General features: G+C 47.0%; 1 protein-coding gene across 2 annotated transcripts in view; it reads right to left on the reverse strand.

The window, feature by feature from the left end:
• The window catches only part of aplp2 (amyloid beta (A4) precursor-like protein 2), a 111,428-nt gene that overhangs the window by 31,562 nt on the left and 64,942 nt on the right, over window positions 1-14,924 (reverse strand). For both annotated transcript variants that reach the window (XM_084323059.1, XM_084323058.1), the window contains exons 2-4: window positions 10,193-10,366; window positions 7,827-7,956; window positions 2,472-2,584 (exon numbers count right to left, since the gene is read on the reverse strand). In XM_084323059.1, coding sequence (XP_084179185.1) covers window positions 2,472-2,584; window positions 7,827-7,956; window positions 10,193-10,366 — 417 coding nt within the window. The remainder of the gene's footprint in view (window positions 1-2,471; window positions 2,585-7,826; window positions 7,957-10,192; window positions 10,367-14,924) is intronic.

Genomic DNA, 14,924 nt, shown 5'->3' on the forward strand with positions numbered 1-14,924 from the left:
CATCCTCCGTTGCTTGGTGCTGAGACAAACTGTAAAAACAGTAGTACATGAACAAAGCGGGGCTCGCAACAAACTTTTCAATGCTCCAAAGGTGTTTAATTGTGACAAAATAGCAGATACGGCGTTTCGTGCGAGCCCGCTTTGTTCATAGTCAAAAAGTACCCATAATGTGAAAAACCACCTGCCGATCAGAGGTTGGGGAATGTATATATATATATATTTATTTATTCAGCTTAAAGCAGCTGGTGCTTCTGGGAGTCTGTGGAAAACCTTTGTTTGCATGGGTTTGAAAAATTATGCAGAGCTTGCTGTATTTCAGCTGGGCAGGTAAACTCACTCTTGCTCATTTCTCCAAAGTTGCCTACTGCAGCTGTTCACAACGGTCTGGGGATTGTCTTGAGTAACTTCAGTATCCTGTGTCGTAAATTATGGAACGAGATTTTGGGTGAACTTCCAAGAATTTTCTCAAAAAGACACAAAATTATCTTGTGTGCGTGAGTGACCCAAGTGGCCTGATTTTTAAATATCATCGCTTGTGTCCAGTTCAGTTGGATTGGAACGGGTGGACATTCTCCTCAACACATTGGCAGATTTTCCTTCCTCTTGTTGTAAACGTCAGAGAGCTTCACAGGCAGGAGCGTGACCCTGTTGACTTTGCATTGGACATCAGCATCACCATTGGACAGCATGAAGGACCCCACCCATCAGCATCGCCATTGGACAGCATGAAGGACCCCACCCATCAGCATCGCCATTGGACAGCATGAAGGACCCCACCCATCAGCATCACCATTGGTGAGTAATAAACAGGGCTAGGGTCCAAAGATCACAACTATCCCTTTAATATGAGGTGCAGTGTAGGAGGTCTGAGCCTGGGAGCAACCCAACCAGAAGGTGCATGACCCCGAGAGTGAGAGGCTCTCCCAGCTGTGGTCGGACAGAGAGGCTCCTGGGGGGGGGGGGGGGGGGGGGGGGATTAGCTGCATTACAGCCACAACACTAATCTGATTAGCAGCTGACATGTGAGGGCTCCCAGTCAGCCTGTGATCACTGGGCCTCAGAGACTCACACAGACAGGTGGAAAGAAAAGTGTAGAGGGAGGGAGGGAGGGAGGGAGGGAGAGATAGAGGGAGAGACAGAGATAGAGGGAGAGAGATAGAGGGAGGGAGAGAGAGAGGGGGAGGGAGAGAGAGATGGAGGAAGGGAGAGATGAGAGAGGGAGGGAGGGAGAGAAAGAGGGAGGGAGGGAGAGAAAGAGGGAGGGAGAGACAGAGAGAGAGAGAGAGAGAGAGAGAGAAAGAGGAGGGAGAGACAGAGAGAGAGAGAGTGTGGGAGAGATAGAGGGAGATACAGAGAGAGAGAGGGAGAGACAGAGATAGAGGGAGAGAGAGAGAGACAGAGAGAGGGAATATAGATACTATGAGAGGGACAAAGGGGCTGAGAATGTGGATTCTAAAAGTATGTCTCAGGGGGCTTTCACACTAGCCATTCGGGTCGAATCAGAGCACGATCGCACCAAAATAGGGTGTGATCGTCCCTGATGAGAACGCTCCCCCCGTCCCCGGGGATGCTGATTCGCTCCAAACCTGGACCTGGCTTACTGTAATGCTTTCATGCTTGCTTGAATTTTGGGCAGATAAAAACATACAGCAACAACTGGACAATACCCACAAAAACTATATTTATGAGCAATTTGGCGAGTTCAGACCTCAACCAAACAAGCATGTTGAGCCTCACGGCTCAGTGGATGAAAACTTCGAGATGAAGCCACGTTACAAGCACAAGACTTCCCTGGCTCGCATTAGGCCTGGCAATTTCTTTTGCTATGCCATTGCTATGTCTATACATTGGTTTCTTGTTCGAATGCATTTATTTCTATAGACCAGTACATGCACTATAATTGACGCGAGCAATGGGCTAACGTTAGCTGCTAAGTTATCCCATATAAATAGGCTAAACTAACTAGCGTTAGCCGCTAACCCAGGAAACGCTCAAAGCGGACTCCACGACACCAGTTCCATTCGTGAAGAAAGGGGGTAGGTTATATTGACAAGGCTTGACAACAGAGGTTCAAATATAACTTCATATTTATTGGTTATTCGTTTCTTTATATCAGCATCCAGTTTCCATCACCGTGTGTTAAACTCTTCCTGTGTTTACATTCAAGTGTGACATCATCGCCTACGGCAGCTTACGGTTTGCTCAAAGCGCAAACCGTAAACAAAACCCAGAGCGCACCAAGACTGCAGTGTGTACGCAAACTAGAGGGGGGAGAGGGAGGGGGAAGTTCGCACCCAAGGACGGAGCAAGGACGGAGCGGAGCTGATTCGACCCCGAATGGCTAGTGAGAAAGCCCCCTCACACTAAAGACTCTATTCCTGAAAGACATGTGATCCTACTGTGTGTATGAGACATGTCCATTACCTTTAACCCCCCCCCCCCCGCCTCCTCAGTGACTCCTCCTCACTCACCTCCTTGGCCACACCGTGCCACTGCTGGTGACTGACGCACATTTCCATTCGCTCCTTGTGGAAGAACTTGCACTTTTCCGGGACCAGGAGCACGTCGCTCACAAACTCCCCCACTGTAATAACAAATCACACGGCCCAGGGGCCCGTTAGTCACGGCACCAATGTGTCCCGCTTCACTCCCCACCGCCCGTGCTGTGGCCTGGACGTTGCTCCTGACACCAGGTTCAGAAATGATAAGCTGTTCGCTGCCGCTAAAAAAGGAATAGCAGATGAGACAACTGAAATAGGGCATAATTAAATAATTCATAGTTGCCTGGTCCTTTGCATTTCATTATGGAGGTATAAAAGGAAGGGTATTTGATAATTGAACATCTGGCAAACACCTGGATTCATCCCCATGTTACTGGCTCATCCCATACACATTGTGTTTCATGCTGTGATGCTTTTATAAGGTAGACTAGACTCTTGCTGTGAGGGAATCTTATTATTTGTTTTATGAGTTCAGTCAACAGCTGCTTTCACAGATTTCTCCTGAAAGAGATACCTTGATCCTGCTGAGAACGTTTAAATAAAGACATGACAAATAAATTAAAAAAAAATTAGAAAATATATAAAATATATATTAATTTTTCATAGGACAAACCGATCGAGAGCAGAAAAGTGAACACAGACGAGTGAAATTCCCCAGAAGCATTGGGAGTGAATATTGGATGGAATATCCTAAGCGTATCTAGCAGGGGGTCAGACATCTAACAGGGACAGGCTGCCAGAGTGAGGAGGCCCTCAGGTAGAAATACTGCCATCAAAGAAAGAAAGAGAGAGAGAGAGGGAGAGAGAGAGAGAGAGAGAGAAAGAGAGAGAGAGAGAGAGAGAGAGAGAGAGAGAGAGAGAGAGAGAGAGAGAGGGGAGAGAGAGAGAGAGAGAGAGAGAGAGAGAGAGAGAGAGAGAGAGAGAGAGAGAGAGAGAGAGAGAGAGAGAGAGAGAAGGGAGTTAGGACAAAGGCCAAGCAGAGATCAGTGTGGCTACAGAACACTGACAAACGCACAATAGTGGTCTATGGTTTCACAAAGACGGGAGCCGCCCTCACTGCTCGTTTTAGCGGGTGTTTTTTGAGGCAGCGCTGGGCCGCTGGCTGCTGGGCCGCTGACATGCACCAGGCGGGCCGGGGAGTGGGTGAAAAAGGCAGTGTTTGGAAAATGAGAGGGTAGGAAGAGGAGGGCACTGGAAATAGCACAGGAGTCAGCTGCCTCTCATCTCCTCCCGGGAGGAACGACTAGAACACACCCCTTATTCCTCGGCTGCAGTCTCTGTATATTCACAGCTCTTCCTGAATCTCTCTCCCCCTCCCCCTCCCCCCCCTCTCTCTCTCTCTCTCTCTCTCTCTCTCTCTCTCTCTCTCTCTCTCTCTCTCTCTCTCTCTCTCTCTCTCTCTCTCTCTCTCTCTCTCTCTCTCTCTCTCACACACACAGGTTGTGAGGAGTGGGTTAGGAGCAGACGGCCTGCAGAGTCACACTGCAGCGGGTGATGGATGGTGGTGTTAGGAGAGCAGCTGCGCCTTGCAAGCACTACAGTGTGTCTGTGTGTCCATATATAACTCCTGTTTCGCGCTTACCTCCTCTCTACCAGCCATCCATCCATCCATCCATCCATCCATCCTTCTCTTCTTTAATCTCCAGTCTATCAGACACCCACCCGGATCCTTGACGTTCTCTATCCTATCCTCCGTCGGTCTGGGGAGGGTGCAGACTACCACGTCTCCTCCGATACATCCCATACATTCCCACCTGACAGCTAGGAGTTTCACTGGGAGAGTGTAACACGCACAGAGGTTCACGCCGTCACTCCCCAGATCCCTTCCCCGCTGAACAGGCACCCCGACAGACAAGTAAGAGTCGCTAATGCAACGACTAGGACTAATGGCCCACCAGTTTCCCATCCCCGAACACTGTCTCACCAAGCCGGTGGTACCGCTACCGGGGGTTGAACCCGGGTCTCTGTCGGCCGTCAACATGGATCCACAGATCACACACCAATCAGTCCCACACTGTCCCAACCGACCACCACTCCAGGCCAGTCCAGACAATGATACAAACTTGAGTAAAATGATCTTCTGCTGTCTGACAAGAACATTATACTTTATTATTATTACAGTGCCGTGGAACAAAAGTCACATTTATCTGCAAGGTACACGGCCAGATTGTGCCAGTAGGGGGTGTTAGGGCTGGAGGCCCTGTACTTTAAACAGTAAGCTGGGGCCCTTTTCAATTAAAATCATGCTTGCATGGCGCATATCCCAATTAAAATTAGTGAGGTGATTCATTTACTTAGCAATTAGTTAATGGTAGCCCATTGTTATTAGCTAAGTGTCTAGGTCTAGTATAATCACACAAAGGGTCTTTGACTATAGTATGCGTGTGTTAAAAGCATCCTGACGGAAGCTCTGTCTTCATTGGACCACAAGACATGCTGGGTATGCAGGCCCCATGGGGCAGGTGGTCTCTCCCTCATGGCATATAGAACTATTTCCACCGCATATTGTTTCCGTTTGTCAGCTTGATATGATATCAGCTTATTCAAATTTACATGGCTAGCTAGTCTGCTGTCTGCAGTCCATTTGTGTTTCTAAATACAGTGGACACCGATTGTACATCCGACGAGTCGACAAGATTGGCATAACCGCTTTGAAATGCAAATATTAACATTGTATATTGTTAGCTTATCACGTTAGTTTCAGCCCAGAAGTGGGAACGAAATTGCAACCACACCAACGATTTGATCGATTAATTTGAATTTATGATTTAGGAAGATTTTTAAAAATGAAAATCGATTTTCACAAAAAAGAGCTGGTTTTTTGAGAGTCACCTTTTATTTTACAAAAAGTGATGTTTGGTGAAAGTTAGATTAGCACGTTATTCAATTCCTTCTTGTTTGATGATCAAGAGGCACCTTTTATTGGTTTTAAGTGAAGTTTGGTGAAAAAGCAAGTTATTGCACTATTAATCCCAATAGCGACATTCATCTTTGTTTGATCAAGAGTAACCATTTATATATATATATATATTATTATTTTTTTTTTCAAGTGAAGATTGGTGAAAGTTAGGTTTGCACTTCAATCCCAATAGGGAAATTAATCTTGGTTTGATAATTTTTTCGTGTCAAATAAAAACAACGCTTATTTGAATGATTTCCTTGGCGTTTCTAGTTTTTAACACATTGACAAGATATTATGTTTTTGCTCGACAAGCGTTGAGTGCCAAAAACGAGATATTATGTTTTTGGATCTTTTTACTTTGATCCCCGCTCTATCGTGTCTGAACTGCAATGGCTTGGGGTTTATACTCAGCCTCACTTTCATTTCTCCATGTCATATACCTTTGATTTGGGAGTATTGGGGTTTCATGGGATCAGCCAGAAGTTGAACGGTTTGGGCTTATTGCACATAACGCGTTTTATCTCGCAATCTATGAAAAAATACTGGATTATCTTGGAAATGCGCGATGTTTAGCGTGTAATAAACTACAAACTACAGCATGTGGAAACAAACTATTATTCCCATCTTGCACTACAAGGAATGTTTGTCAAAATGAGCTGCACCATGTCTCCACAGCTGTAATACAGAACACACACACAGCTTCGCAAACATAGTGAAACGACCGCGGAAACTACTATAAGGCTGGCATTCTAGGGGTAAGGATAAGCAATACGCGTGCCACTCGCTCGCTCTCTCTCTGTCACTCAACCCCCTTCATAGAGCCTACATTATTCATATAAACCTATTAACTTGACATGGACACAGGTCTAGCCCGCCCCCTTTTTATCATATCCCCTGAGCTACAGCTCACCTCGCTCTTGTCTCTTGCACCAACCCTTTGACTCTACTGTAATTACTGTGGCCGACACTAATATGCTATATCCTCAGATGTCCCACTCTCAGGAACATTTTGTGATGAATGCCAAAAAGAATGAATTATTCAATACCACTCGGATGGCAATGGCGCTCGGTATGAAAGAGGTGTGTGAAATGATAGTGGTGTGAAATAGTGTGTGGTGACAGGTGACAGACTGTAGCATGTAGTAGTATATGATCAATGTCCTCCAATTAAGTCCCTTCACATTCCATTAAATGATTAGCCAAAAATCTCTCTCCTCTCTCTCTCTCTCTCTCTCTCTCTCTCTCATCTCTCTCTCTCTCTCTCTCTCTCTCTCTCCTCTCTCTCTCTCCTCATTGGCAGCCACACAAAACAGCTGGGGCAGAACCTGCAATGTGACGGGACATGAGTATGCACATATCCAGTGATGACAAAAATCGTCAAGAATAGGCAATACGCCTTATTAATTATGCCTGGAGAGGTGATGGGATTTCTTTCTTCTCTAATTAAGCTGCGGTCACAGTACTGTAGCTGAATCCTAATGAAATGTCTTGGTTATTGATGGGGGCATCAAGATGGAGGGAGAGGGGAGATGAAAGAGACAGGTAAGGTGTCGAGAGAGGTAGCCCGAGGCGGACATCTGTGTGACCTACAGAGCGCAGCCTGGTCGGCGAGGAGAAGCTGGACAATTCAGGGGTCAGTCTCATTCTGCCAGCTATATGTTCTTGTCTCAGTCGCCACACCAGTAGGGATGTCTACTCTCCCCCAAATCCCCCAAAAGCCTCCTCTGATCATTTGCCAAAAATGCTCTTGAAATGCTAATGGCTTTTACATCTCGTGAAAGCGGCACAACTCAATCAACGAGGGGCAGGGCGTACCGAGGACAGCGGCCGGTGCGTTTAACATGTTCTACAACTCTGGCTCTCATTAGTGCTACGCCCAGGAAGGCGGTAGCTGTGTACTGTAAGTCACAGAGGCTCCGTCCGACATTTAATAAAAGCAGCGTACAGCCATGTTGCCACGGCTGATTAGGGGGGAGCGGCTTGGAGGGAAGTGTGTGTGACGGGTACAGCAGAGTAATAAAGAAGGAGGAGTGGAGCGCAGAGCCTGCGCTCACTGACCCTATGTGTCTGTGGGAGTTTATGGCCACTGTCTGAAGGGGGGAAATAAGATTGTGCTTTATTGCTCGACAAGCCTCCCCAACAATAATGGCTTTTCCCCTCCCGGCCGTTCATTCTGAGAGACGTTAGCCATCATCCGGGCTGGTTCTGCTAAATCTGCAGCTCAAGGCCAGGATTAGTCAATTGAATCGGACTCCCAATATCGCTCCACGTCACCTCTGCCTATAGCTAAGCTGAATCACAATCCCTTCGATATCCATATTGAGGAGAAGGCCGATTGTGGCTCATCTGATATGAAGGCCCATTTAGACTATTGCCAGTGGCTTTGCTAACCTTTGAGCCAGCGCTCAAGTGTACAGACTTACCCAAGCATTTGTAAGGCACCACAATGTGGGCGTGTCCTTTGCACAGCTTCTTCTCCTTCTTGCACCAGTTCTCGATCCTGATTGGCTGGTTGGCCTCCACCACGTTTGTGATTTGGAGCTCGGGATACATCTGCGATGCAGGAAGTGGAGAGGAGAAAAGGAATGGTGTGTGTGTGTGTGTGTGTGTGTGTGTGTGTGTGTGTGTGTGTGTGTGTGTGTGTGTGTGTGTGTGTGTGTGTGTGTGTGTGTGTGTGTGTGTGTGTGTGTGTGTGTGTGTGTGTGTGTGTGTGTGTGTGTGAGTGAGAGAGAGAGAGAGAGAGAGAGAGAGAGAGAGAGAGAGAGAGAGAGAGAGAGAGAGAGAGAGAGAGAGAGAGAGAGAGAGAGAGAGAGAGAGAGATTTCAGCAGGATCAACTAATACACGTTTTGCAGTCGGTAGATAGTATCTGCTCAACCGTGAAAGAGCACACACTTTACACTTCGCTCAAAATGCCATCAGAATGTTATCAATAAATGCAATCCAAGAATTCACAAGCTTCTGGAAAATACAACCTCATGCTTTTTTAGAAAACTATCTCTCAAAATTGCATAACAAAAGCCTGGTGATGGATGGCAGTAATATCTACAGTCAGTTTAATGTTAACAGATACAGTGAGAGGAGAGCCAGAACATTTTAGTAAAGATATCTGTATCATAGAAGTGTCTGGTTATAATAATCCAGCCTACACAGTCCGATAGCTACTGAAAATCACAGGTACAAGGCTTACAATCCCACTGTGAATAATGGTGTTTGATAAAGATGCACCAATACCAACAATATATATAATAATATTAACTCATTCAGCGGCATTCACGATGATAGTCGGGTTAACTCGCCGACCGTTCAGCGCCAATCACGAGTATAGTCGGGTTTTAATCGTTATTTATTTTATTAGCGATATCCATTCATGTTCATCCATCCAGCCTGATGTTATCATTGGGAATGGGTCTGAGCTCGCAAAAGGGCAAATACCGCTGCCTACGCCTTCCAGCTGGTATTGCACTCCATTAGTAATGGTGTAGTTTCTTTTCTGGGACGATCCGAGCCGTGCGGGCGGGGTTTAAATACTCAGGTGAGGTAGGTCTATACAACGATGGCATGGAACAGTAACCCCGCCCGCCGGTTCGTGTGTAACGCTCGGTAATGTGCGACGGACCTCCACGAGCAGTATTTGGAATGGCGATCAGATAATTGGATTATTTCTTTTGCATTACATCAGATACCAGGTAAGAACACTATATATAAAAGCTTGCGTTGATCTGATATGTCTTTCTACCCCGATCGAAGCTGTCTCTGTGTGTGTGTGTGGCTGTGTGCTGTTGGGTTGGAGGAGGGTACTGGGGGAGCCCCACGGTCCAGGGCACTTTTCATTCTTGCATGAGGAAGGATAATAATGATGATCTAGTGTTGATTTCAGGAAGATTCGATAATCAGGCGAAAAATGACAACGTGTTTAGTGTATTCCACTAAAGCGCTATTATCGCGTCTTTTCCTGGAATTACTAAGAATCACCAAAACTATACTCATATTCAAAACGGTATAAAACGGAAATGTACAGATGAAAAAACAATCTGTTTCGTACATGTTGACTGGAAGCAACTCACTGATAATCGACGGGTGTATTAGACCCATAGCTATAATTTAAGATATATTTTAAGCACTCGCAAATCTCGCAGTAAAGCGGTGGCGTTCTAGCGCCCTCTCGCGCATTAAGCAATGGCGCAGAATGAGTTAATATCATTTAAAAAATAGGCTACACATTTTATATTTATTAAAAGAATATGCAACGTGAGACGAGTTTTGGTTAAAAGTTCACGGTACATAATCAGCTAGCTGCACAGAGTCGTGTCAAAATGATTATATTTTCCTCAGCTATTACGACTGCTGCCCCAGTAGCTGCCTGTGCAGTCAGACAAATAAGCAACACTCTGGATAGTTTATGTTATCTTCATGTGAGCATTCCCTCCTGTCGTTCCAACGGCAGCTTATAATTTCATGCCGGCAGTAGCTGTGTGTCCTTTCTAGACCAAACAAAAGCTTCTGGTCATTTTCTAAAGATCCAGTTTATCACAGATGTTTGGAGCTATGGAGGAAGACCATATTATGGTGGTCATGTCATTATAGGAGACAAGGAGACCCGAGATGCCCTGCTTTTATCTGCGGGACCCTCCGCTGTTGTGTTGCACGCCGTGCCCCGTAGGGTCAAGTCTCCGAACCCAGAAAAACTGGCATTCGGTCTAAGAGCATGCACCGTGGACAGCATTATGCCAGAACGAGGGTTCTTCAAATATTGCGGGGTCTCTGTTTAAACGGGGACTATAGTCTCACCTCCTGGCAGTACTGCAGAATACCCTCCTTGGTTCCTACACAGCTCTTGGTTCCAGAGGGGTCTGGTTCCCAGCGGCCGGTCTGGATGTTCACGTGCATGTTGAGCTTCCCGCAGAACATGGCCACCTGCGGCTCCGCCACGGCAAACCCTGTGCCTGCATTGGCTGCCAGCGCCTGGAGAGAGAGAGAGAGAGAGGTTAATTATAGGGCTGAATGATAAAGCCAAAATGTCATACCACAATATTCATCTTTCTTATTTTTGACTGTATTTGTTTTTTCTCACGTTTGACGTCTTTCATTTTGGTAACATAGTTGTCATGGAGATAGTTCATTCAAAAGAGTCTATTCTCAACCAATTTCCTTTTTTTTAATATCCACTTTTTCTCCTTATTTTTCTATTTTTCTTTCTCCCATCCCAATTTCGTGTTTTCCAATTCTCCCCTCCCCTGTCCTGAACGTTGCTCGCATATGCCCCCCACTGGTCGGTTGTAGGGAGGATAGAAGCCTTGCATCACGTGTCCCCTCCGATACACGAGGAGGCAGCCTGTCACATCTTTTCACCTGCCAACGCGGACTCTCAGTGGCGAGGTGTAACGTGTGGGAGGCTCACACTACCCTCGCTATTTCCTGTCTCTGCTGTGCAGGCGTCCCCCAACCGACCTGTAGGAGTCGCTGTCCACAACGTCCAGATTACCACCCATCGACTTCCACCCGCTGACTCTGCCAATTGAGCCAGTATGACGGCCGGCCCATGCCGGAGGCAACGCTGACACCCGGATTCGAGACCGGAGTATCTTGCATTGGTGACGAGCGCAATCTTCGCTGCGCCACCCAGCCGCCCTTATTCCCAACCAATTTCCATAGTAATTTCTGTAAAATACCACTGCAATATTCATTATCTAAGTATGTTGTATTATATATACTGTATATATATATATACACATTAGCTTATGATAAGTATCGTTGATGATGGTATTGTATAAATGCATACTATGGATACATGAGGATACACCATAAAACAGGCTATACCTCCCAGGCCTGGGTTAATGCACCCTCTCATTAAAGAGCTATAAAAGCTGGGAGTTACTCTGGTTGGCAGTCAGACCTGAGATCCAGGCTGCCAAGTCCCTCTTCTCATAAAGTCTGTTATTACGAGACCGACAGAGGAGCAAGAGAGAACAGTTTTAACACATGGGGTCTAGGTCCACTGCCTCACGGCTGAATTTCTCTGGATAACCATAAAGACTCCGATGGAATGGCATGAAAACTTCTCCCTGGCTTAAGAGGAGTACGCAGACAAGGTGCATTCCCAAAGGCATATAAACCCTCACAAAGAAAATCTAAATCAAGTGATGAATTCCGGAGCATACGGTCCATTTAGCTATTTTATTGGTGTAAATGGACAGATACGACTTCCTCACGTCACAGGAGCAGCTAGCTAGATATCAGGATGACAGAGGAGGAGGTATTAGCTGGGGAAGGAGTGAGCAGCTGAAGAGAACTGGAACCCCTTACCCAAGCAAGGAAGCCAAGTAGCCTACTGCTAACAAGCTGGCATGTCCCACACAGAGCCGCGTCAGGCGTCAACACTAGGGGTGTGTATCGAGCATCTGTGTATAATTATTATAATATTTTTTTAATTATGTTTTTGGTAGATTTTTATTTGTTTGTACTACCACCGGGCAGTCCGGTAGAGAGAGAGAGAGGAAGAACGGGAGACAGAGCGAGGGGAAGACATTCGGCAAAGGACGCCGGGTCCGGGAATCGAACCCGGGTCGACCGCTTCGCGACGCAGCGCGTTACATGGGTCGCCACTTGGGTGCCCCTAGCATCTGTGTATCATGACACCCCTTGACACTCTTGACATTACTGGAGGGACTGCTTTGCAAGCCTTTAATGAAAGGCCATTGGGGAAATAATCCCAATCTGAGCATGACATAATAGCAAAATGGCCACTGTGTGAATAGTCAATACATGTCCAGTCCACACAATGCCAACCTTGTAGCAGATACATTTGTAACTGAGTGGATTTTAATCTGGGACCAAGTCAAGTCAAGACCATAGGATCCACAGGCGGCTGCACTAACTAGCTGAGCTGAAGGGTCAGACCCGCTAGCAGGTGCTGGTTTGACTGCGACCGACTCCTCAGTAGTTTACAGTTGTCCTCCCCCCGAGAAGTGCATCCTTGCACATCCTTTCGTCCACGCGTGACCTTTGGATACAGGTGTGTAAACCTGGATACAGATCCACAGGGCAGTGAGATCCCACCACTACCTGGGACAATAGGATCCACAGGCAGCTGCACTAACCAGCGGAGCTAAAGGGCTTCTCAAATGTCGATATAAAAAAAAAACGACAAAATGCCAAGTGACATACACGTTAATTTCACGCTGAGATATAACGAGAGGATTTCTTTTGACACCACGATAATGATTGATTTCACCCTTTTTCTTTTTTTTTTATCACTGGAAAGTCCGATCTCTCTGTTGTCCCATCTCTCCCATCTTGTTGTGAAATCAGCAGTCTCTCTCTCTCCCCTGTGGTGCTTCCTGCTGCTACAGAGCAGCACCCTCATTTACTCATCTCTGCAGTTCCTCTCCCTATATAGGCAGGAAGCAGACACGCCCAGCATGGCTGTCCTCCACTCACTGGACACACAAACACACGACGCCAGCCCTCCAGAGCTGCAGTGTAATTAGCCGTCACAACATTGGCTCCCAGGCCCTGCTACGCTTCTGCAGTTTGGTTCAGACTCTATGAGAGTACATTTCAACACCAGCTCGGTGTGTGTGTGTATCTGGCTCCAAAGTACACATCAAATATACGTGTGATTTTTGTATAGAGTATAGCAGAACCCTTGCGGAGAAGACGCGTCACATGTGGATATTCACATGAATTTCACATTATATTATTTTGAAAGTAGAGCGGGCCCGCGCTGGCAGTCCGTCTACCCTTAGTGCAATACACTGTTAGCTACGGATGGGGCACTGGGTCTTATGTACACTACTATACAATGCTACATTGCTATACAATCTACAGTTATACATGTGTCCTTATGCTAGCTTGCTATCCATCTATTTACTATACAAGAACCACTCCTGTTCTTGTTTTTAAAGTGACCTTCCATTGTGTAAAGTGACCATAGTGTGAGCGTGTGCAGCATATGTGTGTGTGTGTTCATGTTAAAGTGACTGCTAGTGTGTGAGCGTGTACAGTGTGTGTGTTGTGTGTGTGCTCATGTGTGCTTGTGTGTGGAGAGTTCAGTGTTCAAGACTCTGATGGCCTGGGGGAAGAAGCTGAGCCGAAGTCTCTCTGTCCTAGTTGCTGGTGTTCGCAGGCGTTTGCCTGACCGCAGCAGCTTGAACAGGCTGGAACTGGAGATTACTGGATCTACACACCACCTCTGGGCTCATGACTGTCACATAATGATCACACGCGCTTCAAATGTGTTTTTGGAAACACTTCTATGATCATATGATTTCACACGTTGATCTCGCCGACACCGTCGCACGGCCTGCATGTGATAATACTGTCAGTGAAAGCAACGTTTCAGGAGAGTAATTTACAAACATCTATCATGGCATTTTGCAATGATCAATAATGATGGTATTCGGAAATACCACTGCTAATTATGGCCAGTACCATGGTAAAAAATTACACATGCAAAATCAGGTACGCAGCAGTTGTGAATGCATGTGAAATTCACGCTGCTTTTCCATAAGGGAATGTGTGTGTGTGTGTGTGTGGGGGGGGGGCAGACTCATCATCCCATTGCTGCTTCGTCGAGGTGACAGGTCATGGGCCACGACCACTTGCCCTAACCTTAAGGGGTGGGGAGGTCAAAAGTGACACCACAGCTAAATCATAAACCAACCAGGAAGTCCATGCTCTCTGCACGCCTAACTAATGGACCATCCCCATACCGGGGGGGGGGGGGGGCACCCGGACAGGAAGTGGGACAGATCAGATCCCTCTGATCGCCCGTTGTCATCAGACTGAATAAACAAGCCCAAAATCCAGAGAGAGAGAGAGAGAGAGGGGAGGGGTTCCACGACTACAACGCAGCTGCCTGCCTGCCTGTCTCTCTGTGAGTCTGTCTGCTGCTACCGCCTGCATAGCCACTAGCCAGAGGAAGAAAAACACAGCACCGGTCCATTCCACTGCACTGAGCCGTGGTGGAGGACGGCTGGAACGGGACTGATGGACTGTGTGCTCTGCTCGCTGCCTGGATGTGAGGAGGGAAGGGCTGCTCTCTGTGTGTAACTCTGAGCAGAGAGGCTCTCTCTCTCCCCCCCCCCCCTGGCTGATAATAAGCGCGGAACAGTGTAGAGCAGGGAGTGACCAAACAAAGCTGTGTAATCAGCAGCTGGATGTAGCGTGTGACGAACCACAAAGACACCCGCACTACTGAGTTTAGTTGCGCGCCGCACACACACACACACACACACACACGAACACGCACACATGCTGTATGTACAAGCAAGCAGTCACGCATGTAAGAATAAATGTATGCAGTGCACTGCACACACACACACACAAAATACACAGATCTGGATGGTTGCCGTTGGTCCCAGAGGAAACCACGGCACGCCAGCCTTGGATGAAACTCATCTTCCCTCGTTCCTGCATCTCTCTCTTTCTCTCTCTCTCCCTCCCTTCTCTCCTCTCTCTCTCCCAAGGGTGGAGGGAGGGAGGGAGGGAGGGAGAGGTGTAAGCCAGGAGGGAGGGAGGG

Source organism: Notolepis coatsorum (genome assembly GCF_963971535.1).
Source record: "Notolepis coatsorum genome assembly, chromosome: 1".
Taxonomy (NCBI): Eukaryota; Metazoa; Chordata; class Actinopteri; order Aulopiformes; family Paralepididae; genus Notolepis; species Notolepis coatsorum.